This window comes from Eulemur rufifrons, chromosome 2 (genome assembly GCF_041146395.1).
Source record: "Eulemur rufifrons isolate Redbay chromosome 2, OSU_ERuf_1, whole genome shotgun sequence".
Classification (NCBI taxonomy): Eukaryota; Metazoa; Chordata; class Mammalia; order Primates; family Lemuridae; genus Eulemur; species Eulemur rufifrons.
The window spans coordinates 57243363-57266955 of record NC_090984.1 but is presented as its reverse complement, the minus strand read 5'-3'; the positions used below and the strand labels follow the sequence as shown (position 1 = coordinate 57266955).

Genomic DNA, 23593 nt, shown 5'->3' with positions numbered 1-23593 from the left:
TCCCATCATGAGAATCCTTCATGACCTAATCTAGACCCTCCCAAAGACTCTCCTTTCAAATAACCACCTTCTGGGAGCTAGGGTTTCAACATATAAACTGGAGGATAAGAGGGACACAATATGGCTGAAGCCCATTAACAGAAATAAACAAACCTTGACTGGGATATCCTTTTATTTCTCTGACAATGCTGACTACTCTCTTTTTGAGGATATAGGCAGGGGTGTAAGTGAGTAAGGTGTGGGAGGTTGGGAGAGAAACTAGATAGGAGTGACTTTTGGCTTCTACCTGGTCCCCCTTTCCAATAGAAGATTAAGCGTATTCAATGATCCAGCAGCCCATTGAGCTGCCATTGACCCCATTGCCCCAGGAAATGTGACTGATAGAGATACAGGGGTCAGGTGGAAGAGGAATCTGTCTAGCCTGGCAGACATTTTTAAGGGGTTACAGATGCCACCAAAGATCATCAGTGTCTCAAGGATATTCTTTACCTGGTTGTCCTTTCTCAGATTGCCTACAGAAAGGCCACCATGAGAGTTTGGTGAGAGGCTAGAAGCAAGGAAAAATCTGAATGTTTTCATGGCTCTTCCACAGAAATGACTTTCTAGTTCATCTTGGACGACCTACTCTGGCATTATAGTTGGTTTTTCATGGTGTTTATTGAATGCTCTTGAAGGAAACTAAAAAACTTCACTCCGAAATATACTTTGTGGACATATTTTGAGATGGCTGCTCAGAAGGCCTGCAAAGTTGTCTTTTGTTGGGGAAATTTGCATCTGTAGAGAAAACCTGCAATGAGTCATCCAGGCTTTCTCTGAGGCCCTCCTTTGTCCAGAGCTAGGAAGATTAGCTGAGAGTCTGACACCTTTAAAAGTCTGACAGAAAGATTTACTGTCTACTTTTTCCAAGGGCTATTACCAGGAGGTCTCATCTGCATAACAAGACCACCTTTGCTAGCCAGACCTTTCCTCTTCTCTCCCTCCCACAATCTGTCTTGCCAAGATCCAAGCCCCCATTCTTTCTGTGACCTACAGGTGATATAAAAGTGGCAACCATCTGGCCATTTCCTTAAGGTTTTATATTTTGTATGACTTCCATGCACACGTGTGCATATAATAAAATCTGTATGCCTTTTTTGCCTGTTAATCTATGTATTATCAGGTTTTTTTAATACACTCAAATTATTGAACATTCGAGGGAAAAATTTAAACATCCCTATACTTTCCACTTTCCTTGTCTCCCATCCTGTGAACATTACCATTCCTTAAACCACCTTTCTCCCCAAAAGCAAGTGCTTTCTCAGTTCCCGTGAGAATGCAGGAAGCTGAAACTGCTTGCTTAAAAAAAAAAAGTTTGGGAATTATGCATGGATTTAAGTTGGGACCTCCATGTTAAACACAAAAATATCCCAGCCCTGCTCCTTGGTCTCAACAGGATACATGAGCCCTACTCTGTCTCGGGCAGGGCTCAGAAAATTTCCTGGAGCAGACTAATTTGGAGTTTGATTTAAAGGAAAAGCCAATGGCGACAGGCATCCTTAGTTTTATGTCAGGCTTCTCTTTTTTTCCTTCACTTTCTTCCTTCAGCTCCCCTGCCATTCACTGGGCAGAAAAAAATAAAACAAGGTGAACTTAAGGCAGCTTCTTTCCACAAGCAGTAAGACTCTTATTCCCCATTTTGTCATGCGCATATATTTTTGATTGTGTTACTGGGTGTGGATCTCAAAGTCCATCCAATTCCCTGGTCCCTGATCTCACCATGGCCTGACAACCACGGAGCTGAACAGCCAAGAGTTTTCTAGGGTAGTCTGGGGCTTGTGGGCGAAGGAAATCACTGTGTCCTCTGTGTTGAGGGGAGAGAGGGAGAGATCCGGACCTGCACTGCCTCTCCCAGCCCGGCCTGGTCGGGCTCACGGGTTCAGAGGGTTGCCGGCGCCTCCAGTATTCAAGGCGCCCTCACACCGGGCCCTGCCCTGCTCAGGCAGGACGTGATGCGGCGAGCTGTGAGTGGCCACGCGGCCGCCAGAGGGCGCGAGACTCTCAAGTCCTCGCGCGATGGCGTCGCCCGGACCGGGAAAGGAAGGTGGTCCGGCTGCGAGGAAGGGCGGCTGGGGCCAGGGAACCCCCAGGGGGAGCGGGGCCCCGCCTCACCCCGAAGCTGCCGGGGTCCGCCTACGGCCCACCCGCCCCTCCGGTCCCGCCAGGCCAAGGGCCCCGCCCCGATCTACGCTCTCAGGGTGACCTCAGCGCCCGGGCGTGGACCCGGGGCACCTGCCTCGAGGCCCCACTCCTGCTCCCAGCTGGAGGCCTGAGGGGAGGGGGCGGCCAGGTCTTCAGAGAGGAACGACTGGAGCGCCGAGACCCGGGGTCAGCCCGCAGGCCGGCGCCGCGCTCACGATAGGCCGCCGCGGGACAATGGCCGGAGGCGCTGCGGGCGCGAGCGTGGAGGAGCAGGGGTGCCGGGGCGCTGGAAGCCCCGCCCCGCGGCCGGCGCCCTGACAACGCGGGCGGGCCGGGCCGCGCCGCCTGCTCCCCGCCCCTCGGCGGCCGCACCGGGCGGGGCCGGGGCCAGAGCGCCGCCGCTGCTGCAGCAGCAGCTGCTTTGCGGAGTGGGGGCCGGGGTGGGGGCCGGGGCCCGGGCGCCCTCCCTCCCACCTTCTCCCGCCATGAGCCAAGGAAGTCCGGGGGGCTGGGCCCCCCTCGATCCCACCTCTGGACCGCCAGCACCCCCGAACCCCTTCGTGCATGAGTTACATCTCTCTCGCCTCCAGAGGGTTAAGGTAAGGTGTGGGTAGTGGGTACCGGGAGGACTGGCGGGGATAGGAAAATGGGGCCGTTTAGAGCTCTGGCAAAGATGGGCATGGGGATCCATGGAAGGAGGTGGCTGAGAGGCTTGCGGAGCAGGAGTCCGGGGATGCGCACGTGGGGGCGGCCGGGGGCGGGCAAGGAGTCCTGGAGAGGACGCGGGCTTGAGCAATAGGCAAGCTCGAAGGTGTGGAAGAATTGAGTAGGTGGGGATGGAGGACTGCAGGAGACCCAGGGGAAGCAGAGATGGAGGGCCCTGAGGAATGCGGTTTACATCCTGCGGAGGCTGAGGGCTAGGATGGAGTTGGAGGCTACAGGAAGGCGGGTGGGGGCAGGGGCGTGCAGAGTGCTTCTTGGGGGCAGTGATTTAGAGGGAAGACGTTTCTGGGCCTGAAGCCTGCGTCCCTATGCCCTTCCAACACCCCTTCTTCCCACTCCCCCCACCCCGCACTGCAGCACCTCCCGGTGGGGGCAGGGAGGCTGACAAGGGGGTTGGCTACAGGAAGTGGAGGGCCGGGGGAACTGGGAGGTGGTGAGGGGAGGGAGTGTCCAAGGTTTCCGCCGTCATCACCTCCCCTGAGGCGGGCTCCAGGGGATAGGTTTGTTTACCTGCTCACTCCCCAAGGCAGCCTTTGGAGTCACCCTCGCTCCTGGCAACCCTTACCGCGGCGGCGTAGGGCAGAGCTTTTATCTTCCCCAATCCCCCACTATGGGATTGCTGTTGGGCAGTACTAGAGACTGACCCGGGGTCTGAAAAGCGGACCTCTCAGTGTTTCCAACCTCTGCCTCCCAGGCCCCAAGCAGAAAGAACTGTACGCTGGTTTCTGTTGGACATAGGAGCTATTTATGGAATAGGATGTGGGGGAGGAGGACCTATCTCTAGCCTACTCTATATCAAGCACAGTGCTGAGCACCTTCACATGGGTTATCTCATTAAATCCTCCGAGTGCTAGATGCATCTTATGACATTTGGTTTTACAGGTGGGGTAGGGACCAACTAAGAGATAGGAAAATGAGGCCCTTGATGCTTTTAATCTTTTATTCTCTTGCCCTCCTTGGTACCTTCACCCCACCTTGGGTCCCAGTCTCCTCTGCTATTCTCACCACCTATCACCTGCAAGGGATGATGGTTCTTTGCTCCTGGGCCATCACTGTAGGAGCTGCTGTGGAGGGGAGCATCTCCCAGCCCTGAAGTGGCATTCTCTCCCACCCTCTGCAGTTCTGTCTCCTCGGGGCGCTGCTGGCCCCCATCCGAGTGCTTTTGGCCTTTATCGTCCTCTTTCTCCTCTGGCCCTTTGCCTGGCTGCAAGTAGCTGGTCTTACTGAGGAGCAGCTTCAGGAGCCAATTACAGGATGGAGGAAGTAAGTGGGGGATCAGCCCCCAGAGACTCTCCTTCTCTTCCCTGCTGTATATTCTGCTCCCCTTTTGAGAAGAAGAGGAGGGAGGGTTCTGAAACTATCCTGCCCAGCCTGAGTAGGTGGGAGGATTCAGCCAGGCTCAGATCTGGTACCCAGGACTTCAACTCTAAGTAATGTGCCCTGATGAATCCCAAAGTGGCCAGAAACTTCAGTCCCTTGGCCAAGTCCTATTTGAGGGTAAAAGAGGGGTGCTCTACTTTCCCAGTGCCTGAACGTGGGGGTGGGTAAGGGTCAGAACTGCTACCTCCACTGATACCCAGCCTTGCCCTGGCAGGACTGTGTGCCACAATGGGGTGCTGGGCCTGAGCCGCCTGCTCTTTTTCCTGCTGGGCTTCCTCCGGATTCGCGTTCGCGGCCAGCGGGCCTCTCGCCTTCAAGCCCCTGTCCTTGTTGCTGCCCCCCACTCCACTTTCTTTGACCCCATTGTTCTGCTGCCCTGTGACCTGCCCAAGGTTGTGTCCAGAGCTGAGAACCTTTCCGTGCCTGTCATTGGAGGTGAGAGAGTTTAACAGGGGTGAAGGGGAAGGATGACAACTCTGGGCCAAAAAAGTCAGGAATTGGAGACACTGGAGAGAACTGGCCTCAGGTGGGGAGGGAGAAGTTAGAAGGGGTATTGACTGTTGGTGAGTGAAATGTAAATTAACACCATTTGTCAACCCAGTCTCCTAGACTGTGAGGGCTGGGGCATTGAGGAGGTGTTGGAGGGAGCTCTGGTCAGTTTTCTAAAAGGACAACTTACTACAAAGGGATTGTCCCCAGGATAAAGAGATAACTGAGAATGTCTCATACTGTTGGGAAGTGGAGGCTGCAGATGTCAACACCCCTGATAGGAACCAAGTGACTCCTCCTTGTATCCTTTCCCTCCCCGCCCACAGCCCTTCTTCGATTCAACCAAGCCATCCTGGTATCCCGGCATGACCCGGCCTCTCGGCGCAAAGTGGTAGAGGAAGTCCGCAGGCGGGCCACCTCGGGTGGCAAGTGGCCCCAGGTGGGTAAGGGCCTTGAGACCCTCTCCTCACCTTCTACATGCTCCTGAAGAGGCTTCCCTTTCCTCTTTCCTCCCCTTCAGCCTTCTCCGCCTCCTTCTGCTCTTTTCTTTCCCCAGGTACTATTCTTTCCGGAGGGCACCTGTTCCAACAAGAAGGCTTTGCTTAAGTTCAAACCAGGTGAATAAAGTGATAGTGGGTGGCAGCATATGGGAAAAAGCAGTCCCAGGTTTGGGGTAGGGACTCTGGAATAACCCAAGAAGTGGAAGGGTGGGGAGGGTTGGGGGAGAAAGAGGGACAGGGAACTCCCCAGCTGATGGGAACAAGTCAAGGAGTCAGAGAGAAAATTATCAATGGATGGAGCAAGGCCAGATCTCGCTTGAGAACTGTCCAAACCCCCACATTCATGCCTTCCAGCTACCTCCATGTACTAACCTCTGCCTGGGGGTGGGGGTGGAAATGGGATTTAGGAGCCTTCATCGCAGGGGTGCCTGTGCAGCCTGTCCTCATCCGCTACCCCAACAGTCTGGTGAGTCTTAGTCCAAGAAAGGGGGGAGGGGGAGCACGAATCCACCCCAAATGGAAATAAGTGAAAACTGTTGGTGCCGTGATGGGATGTGCATCTGGGGGTGGGGCCAAAGGCTGGGTCAGGGCCTCTCCTCAAAGATGATTGGCCAGTTCCAGGGAATGGGAAAATGAAAATAAAAGTAATGCTTTTCTGCCCTCACCTCTGCTTCTCCCGTAGGACACCACAAGCTGGGCGTGGAGGGGCCCTGGAGTGTGAGTTCTGGTATTCCTGGGGTGAGGGTGGGGTGCAGGGTCTATCAGACAATTCCTGGCCCATCTTTCAATCTCCAGAATTGAAAAGGTGAATGGCCCTTCATTCCAAGACTGAGAGAACTCTAGAGAAGGAGGTGCCCTTTTCCCTCTGATTTCTCCATATAAAGTGGCAGTGCTTTCAGCTCTTCCACCTAAATCATTCCGCCGGTGATTGTGGCTCCTCTGCACTTACTTCCCTATATTTCTGTGATTTTTCTCCCTTGTGGTCCCTTCTTAAGAACCACCACCCCCAGGCATGCCTCTTGCCTGTTCCTTCTGCTACTCAAACCTCTTCTCACCTGCAAGTCTTCCTCTGGCATGTCGCTGCAGCTCTTCTCTCTTTCCTGGCCACCTTTCCGGCCCTTCCCTGGGGTCTCCCAGCGGCATATGCACCCAGCCGACTCTATGGCTGGGAGTCCCTTTGTGTATCAATGGGCAGAGCTTTCCCACTCCCCTCCTCAGGGTGGGAGGAGCCCATAGTTAGAGATTGGTGAGGATCAACGTCTCTCTTCTCCTAGACTCAAAGTCCTCTGGCTCACAGCCTCTCAGCCCTGCAGTATCGTGGATGTGGAGGTAGGACCTCTGTAGGTGGGGTGGGAAAATGGACATCTCGGACCCCCGAAGCTTTGGGGAAAGAGGATGGAAGTGGTCCCTCCTCACTGTGAGATCCTGATAAGAATGGTCTGTTTCAGTTCCTCCCTGTTTATCAGCCCAGCCCTGAGGAGAGCAGAGATCCCACCCTCTATGCCAACAATGTCCAGCGAGTCATGGCACAGTGAGTTTTCCACACAGTATTTCCTGGAGCAGATACCCAGGGCAAAGGAACCACAGAAGGAGGGGGTGGGAAGGGTGAGGTTTTGAGGCAAAGATGGGGGGGCGGGCAGTGGGAAGGGCTCTTGGACAGCTGAGATTGCGGAGGGAAAGTTAAAGGGGCCTGTTCTGCTCTCCCTAGACAGTAGGTCAGAGTCAGTAATGAACCTTCAGAAGTTTCTTCTGCTTCCTTCCCCCTCCCTTCCATCCCTCTTCATCCTGTAGGGCCCTGGGCATTCCAGCCACCGAATGTGAGTTCGTAGGGAGCTTGCCTGTAATTGTGGTGGGTCGGCTGAAGGTGGCGTTGGAGCCACAGCTCTGGGAACTGGGAAAGGTGCTTCGGAAGGCCGGGTAAGTGGCTTTGAAGATGAGGGTGCAAGCAGTGTCACAGAGTGAAAGAGGATGAATGAGAAGAAAGGGAAGAAATTGGAAAGAGCAAGGAAAATCTTTTAAAAAAGGAAAAAAAAAATGGAAAGACAGAGGAACTTTAAAAAAAAAGACAATGGAGTAACTAAAAGAAAGGGAACAAAGAAATGGAAGGATATGTAGTAACTCAGATGGAAAAAGTAAGAAGGGCTCTCAAGGGACTGTGAGGCTACACATCTTAGAAAAACAGCAGCTGAACCTGTGCTGGGAGAACTCTTGGTACTGGGGCCAAGGTCCTGCTGGGTGGTGTGTGCAGAAGGAAACTGAGACAGCTCTCTGCCTTCAACAATTCCATTGTAGGCTGTCCCCTGGCTGTGTGGATGCTGGGGCAGAGCCAGGCCGGAGTCGAATGATCAGCCAGGAAGAGTTTGCCAGGCAGCTACAGCTCTCCGATCCTCAGACGGTGGCTGGTGCTTTTAGCTACTTCCAGCAGGTAAAGGAGCTGGAACACAGAGGGCAGAACCCAGGCTTGCCCTCTAGGCTGACGTGCTCAGGATTTAAGGACCATATCCTAGTGGCGACATCAGTCACATTGGATGCCCAGTTTGGAGTCTGCACTGAGTGCTAATAGCTATTGTTAGGCAGCCATCTGAGATCCACTGGAAGATGTATTTTCTTGTCAAGTGTCCAGTACCTTGAAGAGCAAAGTTTTAATCATTGTGAGGAAGAATAAGCGAGAAATAATTGATCAATAAGGTCTGTACATTTCTGAATCCACTTTAGAGATTGGCGGAGATGGGGAATCATAAGACCTTGTGAGGCACTGGGAGAGGGTCTTTGAAGAAGAGTCTTGAAGATTAGATAGGAGAATGACATATAGAAGAAACAACACCAGACAGGTTAGACAGTTCAGAGTTTGAGACCCAGAAGTAATTATAATACTTGGGCAGATTATTTAAATATCCTATAGCTTCTAGAGAGGGTTCCTGCACTTTTTCAAGAATCTTAGCCAACCATGTATTTCCTGGGACTTAACCAAGTTTCCCTGTCAAATTATAGTAATCCTCTTGTGTTTATAACACGAGATTCTTGCGTTTATAAACAACCAGCGGTGGTCCCAAGGGGCATTTTTGGATCCAAGATGCACACTGTGGCTCTCAACCTCCTCTAAAGGGACAGAGAGAGACCATGTGCATAGGTTCCTTAGACTGAGGCAGACTGTCCCCGAAAAGAGCCTGTCGCAGAGCAGAAACAAAAATTCAAATGCCATGGTCTCCCATAGACAGGCACAGCAGGCATCCTCCTTGGGGTTTTTTGTAAGAAATTATGGCAGCGTCTCCCTTTCAGTGTGCTGGACTAGTTCTGCCACATAGGCTGAGTCGGAGCAGAGAACCAGTTTGTCCAGCTTGGGGGCCGGGAATGCCCTCCAGTGGCACATTAGACACTTGATAGTAACTTCAGCATTCCTGAGGGATTCCCAGACATTCCCAGGGGACCCCTTTATGGGAAGGCTTTGTTGCCAGGTGACTTGGTATAGTTTGAGAAAGCCTATGACCAGAAAGGAATTCCAGGGCTCCTGGAGAGTTTGGGGCTCCCAGTTCTGAGAGAAGCGGTCTCAGGGATTGTCCTCATGCCTGCTGAGAAGAGGGAAGAGCCCAGGTCCATAGAGCAGGAGAGAGGATGCAGGGTCCCCACATCGCCCTGGTTTCTTTTTCGCTCTCCAGGATGCCAAGGGTTTGGTGGACTTCCGAGATGTAGCCCTTGCACTAGCAGCTCTGGATGGGGGCAGGAGCCTGGAGGAGCTGACTCGCCTGGCCTTTGAGGTACCCAGGGGGTGGGGGGGATCTAGTGACTGTGTTCACCCCACACCAGGAGGCTTATGTGGTATGCTGTTTCCACACACCCCTTCTAGCCCCTTGCCAACTGCCTAGAAGTGCAGAGCCCCAGTGTCTCTGTGGAGGCCTAGCTGGGAACAGGAAGAGGGAAGAAGCTATAAGGTCTACAGTTCTCCTGCAGAAAGGGCCCTGAGGGTCAGGGAAGGCCTGTGCACCACACTTTTGGAAGAGGAGGAGCCTGTCAGGCCAACCTGCAGGGCAGTGTGAAGCAATGGCACGAGAAGAGAACTTGACTTTCATCCCTTTCTCTCCCAAGCTCTTTGCTAAAGAGCACACAGAGGGACCCGGCCGCCTACTGTATAAAGACGGCTTCAGCACCATCCTGCACCTGCTGCTGGGTTCACCCCGCCCTGCTGCCACAACTTTGCATGCCGACCTGTGCCAGGCAGGGCCCAGCCAAGGCCTCTCCCTCTGTGAGTCACCGTCTTCTCAGCCCGGCACGGGCACCTGGGGCACCACCAGCACTTGGGACTTGGAGAAGAAAGCACTAGGCTGGGAGGAACAGGCTGGACAGGAAGAGAGGATGTAAACCTGGACTTGAGAAGTTAAAAGAGATTAGAGGGATGGGATGGATCAGTTCTGAGAAAAGAGCAGGGGCATCCTCTTCCCCTCATTCTCGGGTCTTTTCACTTTTCCCTGTCTTACTCTTCTTTGTCCAGGTCAGTTCCAGAACTTCTCCCTCCATGACCCACTCTATGGGAAGCTCTTCAGCACCTACCTGCGCCCCCCACACGCCCCTCGAGGCACCTCCCAGACACTAGATGCCTCATCCCGGGGCAGCCCCACTGCTCTGGCCAATGGGACTGGGCAAGTGCCCAAGCAGAAGGGCGACTGAGCGCCTCAGCCCCATCTCTGCTCCTGTTTGACTTTTGTTATCGTTATCTGTTTTTTTAAGTTGCTTTTAATTTTTTGTTTGGTTGTGTTTTTTGTAAGAAACTATTTTATATATAAATATAAATCTATATCTATTAAAAAAAAAATGAAGCTCCGTCACATTGAGGGTATCATCAGTTGGTAAAGCAAAGGGGGGAATGGTTGCAGGATGCCCACTGGGAGATCCCGAAGGGTCCTTCAGGGTCAGCCCTGAAGGGCTGGGCCAGTCCTCTTGGCCATAGCTCGAAGCCCCACCCCAATGGACAGGGCTCTTTCCTGCACAGAAATCACACAAAGATTTCATATCTTCCCCGCCCACCCCCCATCATCTATATATGCACTTTCAGCAGACTTCTTCACAAACCTCCTTTAAGCCCATTCCCTCTTGTTCTGTCCTCATTCAAGATTAAAAAATAGCTTACTACCATTCCATATTTAATAACTCTATGGAGACTTCATTCTGTCACCTGTAGTGGAAGCAGAAAGTTTTGTCAAGAAGGAACCAGCCTCCCCCCTGTAGGTCAGAACAACCACATGGGGCGGGGGGGGGGGGGGGGGGGGTTGTCATAGGATTAGCTGAGGACACTGAAGTCCTGTCTAGCCTCTTTTCAAGGAAGAAAACAAGTCCTCCCTAGAAGTGCTGTGTCTAGACGCAGTTATGGAAAATTAATGAGATTTAGAAAATTGATCTCTATCTCAGCTCTGAAAGGTAAAAGAGCCTCCTTCCATCTATAGACTTAAAGGGAGGCAGATAATTATAGGATGTCCAGACAAGCCCTCCTAACACCAAGTCCAGGCTTGGAAGAGGGATGAATAAAGTGATCATTGGAGACTTCTCAGTCTCCTATTTGGGACTTATTGCCTGAGAGCCAGTCTGTTGCCAAGAGGAGGCTGCGGGGACCCAAGATAAGGCCAGAGGCAAGGTAAGGAATCTGGATTCGTGAACCCCTTCCTCCCTTCTTTATAGTATCTTAACCTTATCTCGTGGCAAAGACACCAGTACAAAAGAAGGGCACGTAGAGAGCATTGTCCAACAAAAATCTTTATTCTTTTTTTTCCATACAACTCCTTCCAAAGGTACTTCCCACTAAGGGAACCACCCACATCCTAGCCAGTCTGACCTCCCTTCTCCACGCTCACCACCTTTGCAGAAAACAAAACAATATTGGGCTGAGGCTGATTCTCCATCGGTGAGCACCAGGGGTGAAATCTGCTCTGGGGCACCCACCTTTGGGGACTGGCAAGTGAGGTCGGGTGGCCCTGTTGCTCCCTACTGGCTACGACGACGTTTCTTCCTTCTGCCCGTGACAAAACTATCACGCCGCCTTTTACGGGGCTGTGAGGGTCGAACCACCCCCAGAGCCAGGGGTTTCTCCCCAGGGACCCCAAGTTGAGCTCCTGAGTGGGGTCTCTTTTCAGCTGGGGCTGGACCTCCAACTAGAGCTCGCTTCCCAGACTTGGCAACAGGATACGGAGGTTGGCTGAGGCCTCTGGCCTCAGCACAGAGAAGGTGGGATGTTTTCTGGATGCCCCGACCTGAGGCATGGCGGGGACTGAGAGAAAGCCCCTTTGATGACAGGCTAAGTTTAGATGCCAAGAGGTAGGCAAAGTTGGAGAGTTGCTCATCCTCATCCTCCTCCTTTTCCTCCTCCTCCTCCTCCTCCTCCTCTTCCTCCTCCTTTTCTTTGGCCCCATCTGCTGAGCTGCATGTTTCACTAACAGAGGGCTTTTCTCTCAGAACTAAGGCATCCCTAGTTCCCCATGTAGGGGAAGTGCTTCCAAGGTCCTGGTGAGATGTTGATTTGGGGGTTCTGAGTGCATAAGACTCTTGACCCTCTTGTAAAAGAGCATGGTCTTTAGGCTTGGAAAGATCAGTATCCTCCCTGCCCTCTCCTTTCAGCTCATAAGAATTAAAATTTGGTAGGCAAGTATCCTCACTGACCCCTACTTGGAGGCCACAGTCATCTCTAACATCTATTGTGTTGGTGTCTTCTGTGGTTACCAACAGAGGAGCAAAGGAGGTACCTCTGCTTCCTACCTCTTCTTGGCTGGCCTCAGGGAAGGAGGAGGCATGCTGAGTCCCCAAGATAAGGAGACTCCCTTGGCATATGGGCAGGAGGGTTTCTTTGGAAGACCCCAGTGTGGAGGCACCAATTCCGCTTTCCAGCAATGGGGAGCAACCTTCAGCCCACAGATCACTGGGATCCCATAAGGTCTCAGGGCTCTGTTCTCTATTTTCTTTGGGCCTCAAGGCCGGGCTATTCCCCCTGACAGGTCCTGGCAAGCTGCAGTAGTTTCTCTTTTCTAGGGCAGCTGTGGCATCTGTGCTTCCACAGGGACTCACTCTGCTCCCCACATCCCCAGGAACTATGGTTTCTACAGGACCCAGAGAAATGTTACTTCTGGAACCCAGTGCCTGGCAGCCTCCCTGGGGCTCAGTTACACATTCCCCATCTTGGAAGCTCTCTATGACCTCTTCGATTTGTATGGGCAATTCCAAGCCTACAGCATCCATCTCACTGCTCAGCCAAAGTCCTGGGCTGAGAGAGGGGCCATCCCTGTCCCCAGCTGCTCTAGGGGAAAGATTCTGATCATAACTCGGAGCCATGGGAAGATTTCTGTCATCTCCCCACATTGCTCCTGAACAGCCTTCCTGGGGCACTGCTAAAGGCTCCTTCCCTTGAGGAAGTACTACAGGACCCCCCATGTGTTGTCCTGCCTGCAGCCCCAGGACCTGCTTTTCTAACCCCTGTCCTTGCAGAGGAGCTGGCTCTGCAAGTCCAATATCTAAACTGGGAGCTCTCTCAGACTGGTGGCCTTCCTGCCAGCAAAGGGGCAGAGCATCTGAAGTTCTGTCAGCCCCCAGGCAGTGCCCAGGGGACCCAGCAACCCTCAGGTGGCCATCCTGATACGGAGATACCTGGTTTATAACCTTCCCAGACCCTCTTGTCTCCATACCCAAGGGTCCCAGAGTTCCCTGTGGAGCTGCAACTTCTAGCTGCAGGTCCCAGCTCCTCGGGGGTGGCAGAGTGTTCCCATCCCTGTGCAACCCCCTCAGGCCATCTAGGGCTCGCTCCCGCCCACTGTGCACTTCTCTTGCCCGCTTTCCTGGAGGAGCAGCCTTTCCAAGGCGAACAGTGCCCCCAGTGCCCCGAGGCCCGGCTGAAGGCCGAAGCCGCCCACCCCCATCTTCATCCTCATCAGAAACGGAAGGACTGGAATCTGACTGAGCTCCACTGCAACTGGGAGGCGCCTCCACATCCTCCTCCTCTTCTGAGGCCAGGAGTCGCTTCTGGACCAGCTGGAAGAGGATGGACAAATACCAGTTCTATACTGTGAGAAGTGGCTGAGTGGGTAGTGGGAGATGGTATTTGGGCAGGGCAGGGAAGGCAAGCAAAAGGTTTAAGTGCTGGCATCAAAGACATACTGTAGCTCTTTCCGCCTTCTAGTGCCTTATTCCCATGCTTTGAGCCTTTCCACTCTCATTTCCTGTGTTTCCATAGTCCCTTTCCTACTTGTCCTGAAGCCTAATCCTAAAGCTGTTCAGCTCTAGAGCTGCATCATCCATGACAGTGTAGGTTTAGATAAACTCATACGAGCTTCTTGTTTTGATATTCCCTACATCCCAGATTTACCTGGGCAACAGTAAGTCCTTCTTCTTGTTCCAGCTCCTCAATTAAGGCCAAGGGATCCCTCTGTTGTTCTGGGGACAGCAGATCTGCCAGAAATTGAGGGTGAATGACAGCCTCCACCTGGGGAACAGAAGGAAGAGTGATATGAGTCCTTGACAGGAGGTAACCTGTGAAACAAGGGGCTGCAGAGAAGAAGCTATGAGCCCCCTAACTCCGCACTCACCCCTGGGTTATAAACCATGACCACCACCGGCTATACATACTCCTATGTATATGTGCATGCACACACTTTTCTCAGTTACAGAGTAGAACCCAGTTCCTACTGCCTTGAACAAAACCCAAAATTGTTGGTTCCCCAGGGTGCCCACTCCCAGGATCTGCTAAGAAACCAGACGTGAAGGCCCAGCCCACCTTGGAGACAAAGATCTCCTGAGAACACAGCTCATCGATGTAGCTTAGGAGACTTGGATCTGGATACATCTCTTCCTCCTCCTGCTGCTGCTCTTTCTCTTCCTGCTTTTCATCTGACTCCCCAGTGACTAGGTGACTCCCCACCAGCCCTTCCATGATGTCAGCATACTCCTTCACAACTTCTGGTGGAATCTCCTTGGGTGCCTCAGGAACTGGAGGCCTCTGGGGTTTGCGCTGCCGCCGGCGGGGGGCCCGTGCCTTGGAGACTGCCTTCTTTGGAATGTACACTAGGGGAAGAGACGGAATGGAGCTTGGGAAGTGGCAGCAAAACTATGGCTTCTACCTCCCAACTCTGTAAAGGCAGCAATCTGGGTACACTGAAATGGCTGCAGGCTGGATCAAACCAACTTGGAAGAGTACCAGCCATTTGGAGATTTAGGGGAGGCTCTAAGAGAAAAATCACTGTATGAGGAATCCTGGAATCCCTGAAATGCCAAGAAACCCCCTTTTCTGGCCCCCATTTCTTAGGCAGATGAGGTATTATGTGCCTCATTTACAGTCCTGGTGAGAGTGGTTAGTTTACTTGTCCAAGATCAATACCTAGTTCAGGGCAAAGGGAACCTGAGAACCCAGCCTCCTATGGAGTGGCCTGTTTGAAACAGCACATGCCACTCTCTGGAGGGAGGTGGCAGAACCAAGGGCAATGCCTTTCCTAATCTGTGACTGGTTTCTGTGCACCTCCCTTTGAGCCTCTGGCCCACAGCTCCTGCTGGAAGTGGGTCCCCTTACCTGGCTGCTGGCAAACCTCGGGGGCCAGGGCCCCTGGAGGATCAAGTTTCAAAGGGGCTGCAGGAGCCAGGCCCTGAGGCCCATTCATCAGCTGTGCTTTCTGAATCTGCATCTCCTCCTCAGCCTCAAACTCCATGAACCTGCAGAGGATGAGGAAGGCACAGGCAGTGCTGAGGAGGCCAGGCCTGTCAGGAATCCAGGGCTGCAGCCAAGCATGGCTAAGAAAGTGCTCTCATTTGGGCAAAATCTGCCCAAGTCATGTCACCCAGGAGGGAGCTGCTCATAGGGAGCCTAATAACAGTTCTGGGGAAACCTTGAGAGCTCACCACATAGTCCCTTCAACTAGTCATCACTTAGAAAGACTGTTAAGAAAATGAATGATCTAGAACTTGTAAACTTCAGACAGCCCTGGCTTTCACCTCTTTTCCATACGTATCTCGTCCAGCCTCAGGGATTATATACAGCAGCCCTTAAAACAGGTTTGTTGAATTCAATCAGGCCTGAGCAGCAGCCCGGTGGGACCTCACCAGTGTGCCCCTCGAGGCCTCCTCTGTCCCTGCCTACAACCATAAAGTGGCCAGATTCCTGAAGCAGGGCTCAGGGCTGCAATTCAGAGCAGTTCTCACCAGTAGGCAGTGCTACGACACCCAACAGTCCCGAGGCTGGGCCTGGGCCTTGGAAAGGTAAATCTAGGAGGCACAGGTCCAGAGGATTTGCAGGGAGAAAGTAGAAGCGAAACTTGGGGGAGAGGGTTCGTTTTCCTCAGAGTTTTGTTTTTAACAAAGAATATTACCATGGCTAAACTGTGTAAGAGCTAGGACACTACCCTGGGCATCTAGGACCTTGGTTTCCCCTGGCTCTTCCAGAACCAGCCCCTCCCTAGGATGAGAGGGGAAAGGATTTTCTGTGCCACTGTTTCCAAAGGAGGGGTGGTGCTGAAGTTCTGCATCAGTAGCCACTTGCTACCTGGTCAGTGAGAAAACCTGACTAGTAGAGCTTACCTCCTTGTTGCTACATCCCTTCAGCTTGGAATTTCTACACTTATTGGGCTCGGGTTCCCTCCTAGACCTACAGTATCAAGGCTCTTATGCAGGTTCAAGATCTGGGGAGGGAGAAGCTTCCAAGAGGAAACAGGATAGAAAAACCCAAGAGTCAAGGTGGTGGAAGAAGCAGCAGGGATCCAGGAGACCCCATCTTAGTCTGCACCCTCCTCCTAACATCCCTTTTAGGAATCACCCACTCACCTGTGTCACTGCCCTTACAGCTAATAGCCACACGCCCCCACCCCCACCTCAGGAGAATGAGGGTTCGTTGGACTCACTTTTCTGCCATCTCATAAAAGATCATCCGGTCGAAGTTGCTGGTGCGTTCCCACTCCTGCACAGCCCTTGGCAGTCCCTCCTCCAGGGTCATGGTGGGTTTCAGTCGGGCCAGGGAACGAAGCACGGGGCTAAAACCCCCATTGTGTCAGTCACATTCTGAAAGTGTTCCCCCCAACCTGTCCCGATGGCCACCTCAATACACACCTGCTATCCTTCATCAAATCTAATGTGCCCCTCCGTCCCTGTCATGTTCCCTTCTGATTAGACTTCCAGACTCTCAACCTCCCATCCATTCATTTACCATACTCTCTTGCCACTGAAATTTGCAAATCTCATGCAAAATCAAACAGATAATTCTCCCTACCTTTTGAAAATCCACTGCAGCAACCACCCCTAATTCTCACAATGCTATCCTCAACTAAACGTGAGGAGGGTAGCACTCGTGTTATCAAATGAATGGTATTCACTATAAAGTAGGCTTAACCCTGCCCAGAGGCTCTTACATTTAAAAAAATGCATTCGCTAACTCAAATGAATCTCTAATTAAAGGTTGTGTGGTGTTTTTATTTATTGGTTTTTCAGTGTCTTTGTTTCCAGGATACTCCCACAGTCCAACGCCAATACTAGACCCCCACTTCTGGAAGGCCCCTGAGCCCTTTCTGATCCAGAAGAAATAAAGAGCCCAGCCTAAAGGGCTTCATTGAGTCCCTTTGAGTCCTAAAACATTACCGTGAATTAGACCACCTGGGGAAGCTTGTTATAAATATGAACTGCAGCGCCCCAGGATCTCAGGACCGAGCATTTTACCAGCCTCCCAGTTGCAGAGGTCTGGACTGCACTTTGCGGGAGACCCTGCCCAGAGCCCCGAGTGTGAAGCAGGAGCAGGCCAGGACCCAAAGCAAGTGGATCTCATGCAGCCCTTGGGAGCCCACACTGGCTCAAGATTTAGAAATTCATCCTGCCAGTCTCCAAGAGAGAACTCAGAGCTGTCTCAAAGCAGGGAATCAGGAGATGCTATCCACCTAGGACTTTAGGGGATCCTCTTGATTCATTTGCTCCAGGGTCAGGGTAGAGGGGGAAGTTCCCCTAGGAGTTCTGCCACCAAAGGAGCACCATGTAAAATTTTTAAAGTCCAAAGGTGGGTGGGTGTTAAAAAAAAAAATTTTTTTTAAAGTCCAATAAAATGTGGTATGTGCTATGTAGTGGCTTACAGGAAATGCTGAGGTAACGTGCAGTTGAGAGAGACAGCGGGTATGGGTGGGAAGGAGAGAATATTCCCCAGATGACTAATGACTGCTTTATAAACAAAACAAACAACCTATGACCCAGGACTCCTTGGCTAAACACATACTCACTCTTAAGCAAGGACATTTTGGCCTTCTGTGGGTCCTTTTCCTCTTCTAGACTGCCTTTTTATAATAACAACAATAATAAAATAGCTACCATTTAACAAAGCACTCTGTATGCCAGGCACTTTGCCAAGCACTTCATGTATATCAGCCCATTTAATCTTCTCAGCAACCCTCTAAGGCAGGTGTCATTATCCCCTTCTTAAAGGGATGCTAAATGTCCTGCCCAGGATCACAAATCTAGTGGGGGTGGAGCCTAGGCCCTTGCTAGACACCAAGTAAGCTCTACCACTACCCTATTTCAACTTGACTTCTGAATAAAATGGGGGGCGGGGACAGCGGAGGGTGGGGGCACACAGAAAGTCCTTTGCCTGGCCGGCACCATCCTCTCCCCAACCCCCCCGACAGGAACGGGTCAGGGCCCAGCACTCCTTCTCCTGGTTGGTATGGATGGCTCAACCCCATGTGGGAAGGCAGAGCAGGAAGACCCTGTCACTTGGAGTCAGACCTAACTTCAGTCACTGGTCCTTGCTTTATGACAGGAAGCCTCTCTGAGCTTCTGTCTTGTCATCTGTAAATGAAGATTACCATAAAAAGGCTTGCCTGGGTTCACAAGGTTGTAAGGATCATTTAAGAGAAGACACCTGAAAGGTTGTTATAAGCTGGGAAATGGGTAAAGAGGCTGATTGATTATGATTATTACTATGTTTTTCATTCTCATAGCATCCCCATCACCCTCATGACCTGCCCTCAAGTATTCCTAAATAGCCTAAACTCCCATGTCCATCCCAAAGTCCTCCTTATTTAAAAACCCTAGAAGAATTAATCTCAGGTCTCCCCACTTACATAAGAAAACAGGAAAGAGCTTCTGCATCAGGACTTTGGGAAAAATGCCTCCGGGCCAAGGCTTTGTACCGCTGCCAGCGACGGAAGTTCTCATAAACACCCTTGGAAGTATAGGAGAGGTCACCCAGTGAGGGCTCGGATTGGGTGGCCGCAGGACAGCTTTCTCCGGTGGTCCCATGTGGCCCTGGCCAAGCCTTTTCCAGGGGCATAATGGGAGCCAGTTGGGCAACTGGCGGTGGACCCTGAGGAGGAAGGCCTGGGGGGCCCTCCTGGCTCACGCCAGCAGCCTTAGTGGGCAGGATGGTCTTCACACTGGAGGCTGTCAAGAATTGAGGTGGAGGACCCTCAAGGCCCCCACAGGGAGCACCCGAGGCAATCCAATTGAGGGCGGTCTGAGTAAGGATAATGTTCTGAGTTTGAGAGGGCTCAGCTGGCCCCCCTTCTGTCTTGACTTTGACAATGACCTTGCCAGCTCCAGCCCCACTGGGGCAAGGGCCCCCCTCCCCTGTCACCAGCAGTGGGCTGGGGAAAGCAGAGAGCACCAGAGGGCTGCCTGGAGAGAATGCTGAAGGCAAGGGTGGCTGTGGAGGTGGCTCCCAGGGTGGTTGGTCTGGTGGGCCAGGTGTAGGTGGGGGAAAGGGAACTGCAGTGAAAGTAGACAGAGTGGCACCAGGTTTCTTGGTCATATCCGGTCCGGGCAATGAAGATGCTGTTGAGACAAAGAAAAAAAAGGAATGGAGTAGGACAAAAGGAGACCAGAGTTAGTCTGAGTTCCCCTGTATACTTAAAGGCTCAGAGCAATGATTCTCAACAGGTGAAAGAGGGGATATGGACAGGGAGCCTCTGTAGTTGGCAAATGTCCCCCAAATGATTTTGATGTCCCTTACTCCCAGTTGAGAATTACGACCCTGGAGAAGTTGCTCCCTTTTTTTTTTTTTTCCTTTCTTTCTTTCCTTTTTCTTTCTTTCTTTCTTTTTTTTTTTTTTTTTGTAGAGATGGGGTCTTGGTATGTTGCCCAGGCTATCTTAAACTCCTGGCCTCAAGTGATCCTCTCACCTCAGCCTCCCAAAGTGCTAGGACTACAGACATGAGCCACCACACCCGGCCATTGCTCCCTTTTTGAGAAGACACACAGAACCCTGTCTGCCAAGAAGAGACAAGCCCAAGGCGTCACTGCCTCTAAGAGCTTCTGTAAGAAAATTCCTGGCAGACCTCTCCTGCTAGCCCAATCGGCTGTTCACTAAGACATGGAACAGATTTGACACTTGCTCTGCAGAGAAAACAGTCCACAGCAGGCTCAATGCAGTAAAAGAACTAGTCCAGGATAAGTTCTGGCCTCTCTCCAGGTACTCACACAGGGCCCTTGGAAAGGAGGCAGTTTCAAAAAGATTCTTGGCCCATTCCCTCTATGTCTCCTCTGTCTTTCCTAATCTAAAACAGCAGCAGAATAAAGACATAATCTACAAGCAGGAGCAATGACTCTAGGACCCATGAAGTTCATACACCATAACACAGCAACCCAGCATACATGTACATCTCCTGTCCTCACCTATTCCAAACAAAAGATTCAAACCACTAGAACTCTGCTTGCTCCCACTTGCTCTGTGGCCCCTGCCACCACTCACAGAAGTGCTGCTCCCAGGAGAGGGCATGTGAATTGGATGTTTGGTTTCCAGAAATTTTGTTCTGTAACAGTCAGGACTAACTAGAGAGGATTAGATAAGGACCAGGAAATGGGTGAGGGGAGGATGTCATGGAGAGGGAGGTTTCCAGAGTTTTAAGTAACTGCTAGACATATTAAAATTTGGAGATGCAGACTATCTGTGCTCCTTCTGCTTGGAGTTCCTTACACCAAAAATTTAGTGCCCACTAGGAACAAGGCAGTGAGCTGGATGCTAAGGAAAGGAAAATGAAGTCTGCAGACTCTACTCAAGAGGACCAAAGGCAAGGACACAAACATGTATTTAATTAATCAGGCCATGGCCGGGCAAGGCAGCTCACACCTGTAATCCCAGCACTTTGGGAGGCCAAGGCAAGAGGACTGTTTGAGGCCAGGAGTTTGAGACCAGCCTGAGCAACACAGCAAGACTCCATCTCTTCAAAAAATGTTTTAAAAAGCCAGGAGTGGTGGTGTGTGCCTGTGGTCCCACCTACTTAGGAGGCCGAGGTGGGAGGACTGCTTGAGCCCAGAAGTTCAAGTCTGCAGTAAGTTATGGTGGCACCACTGCCTTCCAGCCTAGGCTACAGAGCAAGACCCTATCTCAAAAAGAAAAAAAAAAAAAAAAAAATCAGGACCTGTGTCTCCTAGGACTTTTTTTTTTTTTTTTGACAGAGTCTTACTCTGTTGCCCAGGCTAGAGTGCTGTGGCGTCAGCCTAGCTCACAGCAACCTCAAACTCCTGGGCTCAGGCAATCCTCCTGCCTCAGCCTCCCGAGTAGCTGGGACTACAGGCATGCACCACCATGCCCGGCTAATTTTTTTCTATATATATTTTTAGCTGTCCAGATCATTTCTTTCTATTTTTAGTAGAGATGGGGGGTCTCGCTCTTGCTCAGGCTGGTCTCGAACTCCTGACCTTGAGCGATCCTCCCGCCTCGGCCTCCAAGAGTGCTAGGATTACAGGCATGAGCCCCCGTGCCCAGCCTCTCCTAGGACTTTTAATAATAGAACATAATCTGCCTAATTTCATGCTACTCTCCTCCCCCTTACAAAAAATATTCCATTGGGAAACTAGCAACGCTCAGCTTCTGCTTTCTAACCATGGAATATGAGCAAACTCAGGTTCACATTCATCTCAACCATAGAGCAGAGGGCCAGGAGTATGCTACGGAGTACTGAACACAATGAAAGGGGTCTGAAGGCCTGAGTTCCATAAAAAAGAAGAAAAACTAAGAGCATCTCTGGGAAGCCCCAGCTCTCAACCTGGCTGGAGTGACCCACCTCCCCTGGCCCTCGTGAATAAAAAAAAAACTGCTTCCTGTACTGAAAAGGAAGCCACCTCTGGGGCTGGAAGGAGCCCTGAGACTCCTAGCAGAGGCTGTTATAGTAACTTCCAGCCCAGTTTTCAGGAAGACCTTTATTTCTCTATAACAGATAGCTCTACTGAACAGCTTTCTCGATAAGCCTACCCCAGCCCCCTGCCCTACCTCACCCCCCACCCTCTACCCTCTCCTTCCACTCATAAGATTGACAGTGGCCCCAGCTCAATTCTCAGGGAAAAATCTTAGAGCAGGCTCCAGTTGCTTAAAGAAGACAGAGGAACCTTGGGTCTTCTCCTTGATCTCTCTCGGGGACTCCTAGGACCTCCAATCCCCGCCTCCCAGCACACAAACACATGTTGAAGTGGCCCCTGTTCCAGAGAATCAAGTTGTTACCTGACATCCATTCTCTATACTCAGCATGTTTCCTTGGTGGTGCCTTGATTCACCTCCAAGGAGGCCCTCTTCCTTTCCCAACCCCCAGTCTGAATGGTCTTATGATCACCTTCCCCCGCTTCCCCAAATGTGATGCTTTTGGTGGGGTCTAGCGTCTCACATCCCTTTAGGTCAGCCCAAAGAGCTTGTCCCCAAGTGAATGGTCAAATTTGAATCCCCAAGGATGTGAGCAGGTGGCAGGGACCCTCTCCACCACCTGCAGACTTACCTCCATCTGAAGCCATCCTCTCAGGTTTAGGCACTAACCGTGGCTGGCTGGAAGCCTTTAGAATGAGACAGTCAGGTCCAGGACCCAAAGAGTAACCTGGCTCCAGGAGATACACAGGGATCCAAGGAAGGGAAGGTAGACATCCGATGAAAACAGAACTAGAATCTAGGACTTAAGGCATTCTGCTGTGGGGGAGGGGAGAGGGAAAGGTTGGGTTGGGTTGGGGAGATACTCCACAAAGAGTTCTAATAAGTAGGCAATAACCAGGAATTCCCTCCAAACTGGAGCTTGGCAACACAATCGATGCCTCTTTAGGACAATTTGTAAATTCTTTCTCAGATCCCTACACTACAGTTTTACCTTTTGGTTCTCTATATTTTGATTCTTCCCCAACATATCTCATTCTGTGCCCTTCAATTCCACCCAGTTCTATAACTGACTTCTACTAATAGCAAGTTGGTGATAGACCCCCAACTTAATTCAATGATGGCTATATTTTCTGAAGCAAATTCAAAGCACATTGTCTTTATACTTAAGGATCAAGGGAACCAAAGTTTGAAATTAGAATTGTCAGATGATCCATCTGTATGTGTATCACTTCCTTGGAAAGCTGACCTGCAGTCCCTAAACAGTCCACTACCATAAGCTCTGCAGTCCACAGATGCCACAGCCTGACCCTTTGCTGAAAAGCCCCACTAAATAAAAAAACTGCCATGTAGCCTAAAATTTTAAGACGACCAGAAAAATCCTTCTTTTTGTTAAATTGTGTTGTTTTTTTTTAAATAAGTAATACATTTGCTTGGTTCAAAAGTCAAACTGTGCAAAATAGAATATATAGTAACGAGTCTACCTCCCACCTCTTTCCCCTGTAACCAAGTTCTCTTTCCCAGAAAAAAAACAATATCATCTGTTTCTTGTGAATCCTTGCAGAGATATGTTGTGCAACTACAAGCAAATAAATACAAACCATATTCTTTAAAAAAAAAAAAAAAACTTCCAGGTTTTTCTGGTTACAAAATTAATATATGTTACAAAGTTTTTGTCATTATAAATAATGCTCATCTTTGTAATGATATATTGGTTCCAATTTTCATTTCTTTAAACTAGAGTCCTATACGGAGAATTTCTATGTTCTTCTAAAACTTAGAAATACTTCCAGAAGGTGCGCCCTATTATGTTATTATTAGCTACTCACCACTATAAGAAAGGGCGCCGAATTTGCCGTAGAGACCTGAGTTTGAATCGTGGTTTCACCACTAAGCATACTTCACCAGTTTCATAGAATAACTTTACGCTCTGTACGCTTTACAGAATATTAAATACCCGTCATGCACTCTTTACCGCCAATACTTTGAAATGGAGCGGGCGAACTAGATGTAAAAGAGGGGAGGTAAGAAAACCATCTTCTTTTCTTCCCTAGGGTTAAAGGGTTCTGAATCCTGGAGCCCTCGTTTCTTCAGGCACTAGAAACCCACTGCCCTTGAAATGGGTGTGCGCCTTGAGAAAAAGACAGGGTTCCATACATCAATGTTCAACCCACACCCATTCCTACCCCTCTCTGGCACAGTGGGCACAATGCCTAGCACACAGTATGCACACTCCACGTGTTTTTGAACTCCTGCAAGGTTGCAG

General features: G+C 51.0%; 2 protein-coding genes across 4 annotated transcripts; one reads left to right on the top strand and one right to left on the bottom strand.

The window, feature by feature from the left end:
• Positions 1 to 2571: 2571 nt before the first annotated feature.
• Positions 2572 to 10031, top strand: LPCAT4 (lysophosphatidylcholine acyltransferase 4). 2 transcript variants are annotated; one of them, XM_069462191.1, is made up of 14 exons: positions 2572 to 2777; positions 4022 to 4164; positions 4496 to 4716; positions 5097 to 5209; positions 5327 to 5387; positions 5678 to 5736; positions 5953 to 5987; positions 6545 to 6599; positions 6719 to 6801; positions 7062 to 7187; positions 7563 to 7695; positions 8927 to 9025; positions 9354 to 9510; positions 9757 to 10031. In XM_069462191.1, the coding sequence occupies exons 1-14, from the start codon at positions 2664 to 2666 to the stop codon at positions 9930 to 9932; spliced, it is 1575 nt and encodes a 524-aa protein (XP_069318292.1). In that variant the 5' UTR covers positions 2572 to 2663; the 3' UTR covers positions 9933 to 10031. The 2 variants fall into 2 exon arrangements, with proteins under 2 accessions (XP_069318292.1, XP_069318299.1); XM_069462198.1 differs by lacking the exons at positions 9354 to 9510; positions 9757 to 10031 and adding an exon at positions 9219 to 9325 and having other exon boundaries at positions 2591 to 2777.
• A 962-nt stretch (positions 10032 to 10993) lies between these two features.
• NUTM1 (NUT midline carcinoma family member 1) lies at positions 10994 to 23553 on the bottom strand. Of its 2 annotated transcripts, none has more exons than XM_069462173.1 (8): positions 23157 to 23553; positions 21962 to 22143; positions 18320 to 19028; positions 16124 to 16252; positions 14803 to 14942; positions 14014 to 14300; positions 13606 to 13722; positions 10994 to 13271 (listed from the first exon to the last, which is right to left on the bottom strand). In XM_069462173.1, the coding sequence occupies exons 2-8, from the start codon at positions 21975 to 21977 to the stop codon at positions 11241 to 11243; spliced, it is 3429 nt and encodes a 1142-aa protein (XP_069318274.1). In that variant the 5' UTR covers positions 21978 to 22143; positions 23157 to 23553; the 3' UTR covers positions 10994 to 11240. The 2 variants fall into 2 exon arrangements, with proteins under 2 accessions (XP_069318274.1, XP_069318281.1); XM_069462180.1 differs by having other exon boundaries at positions 21962 to 22057.
• Positions 23554 to 23593: the final 40 nt, after the last annotated feature.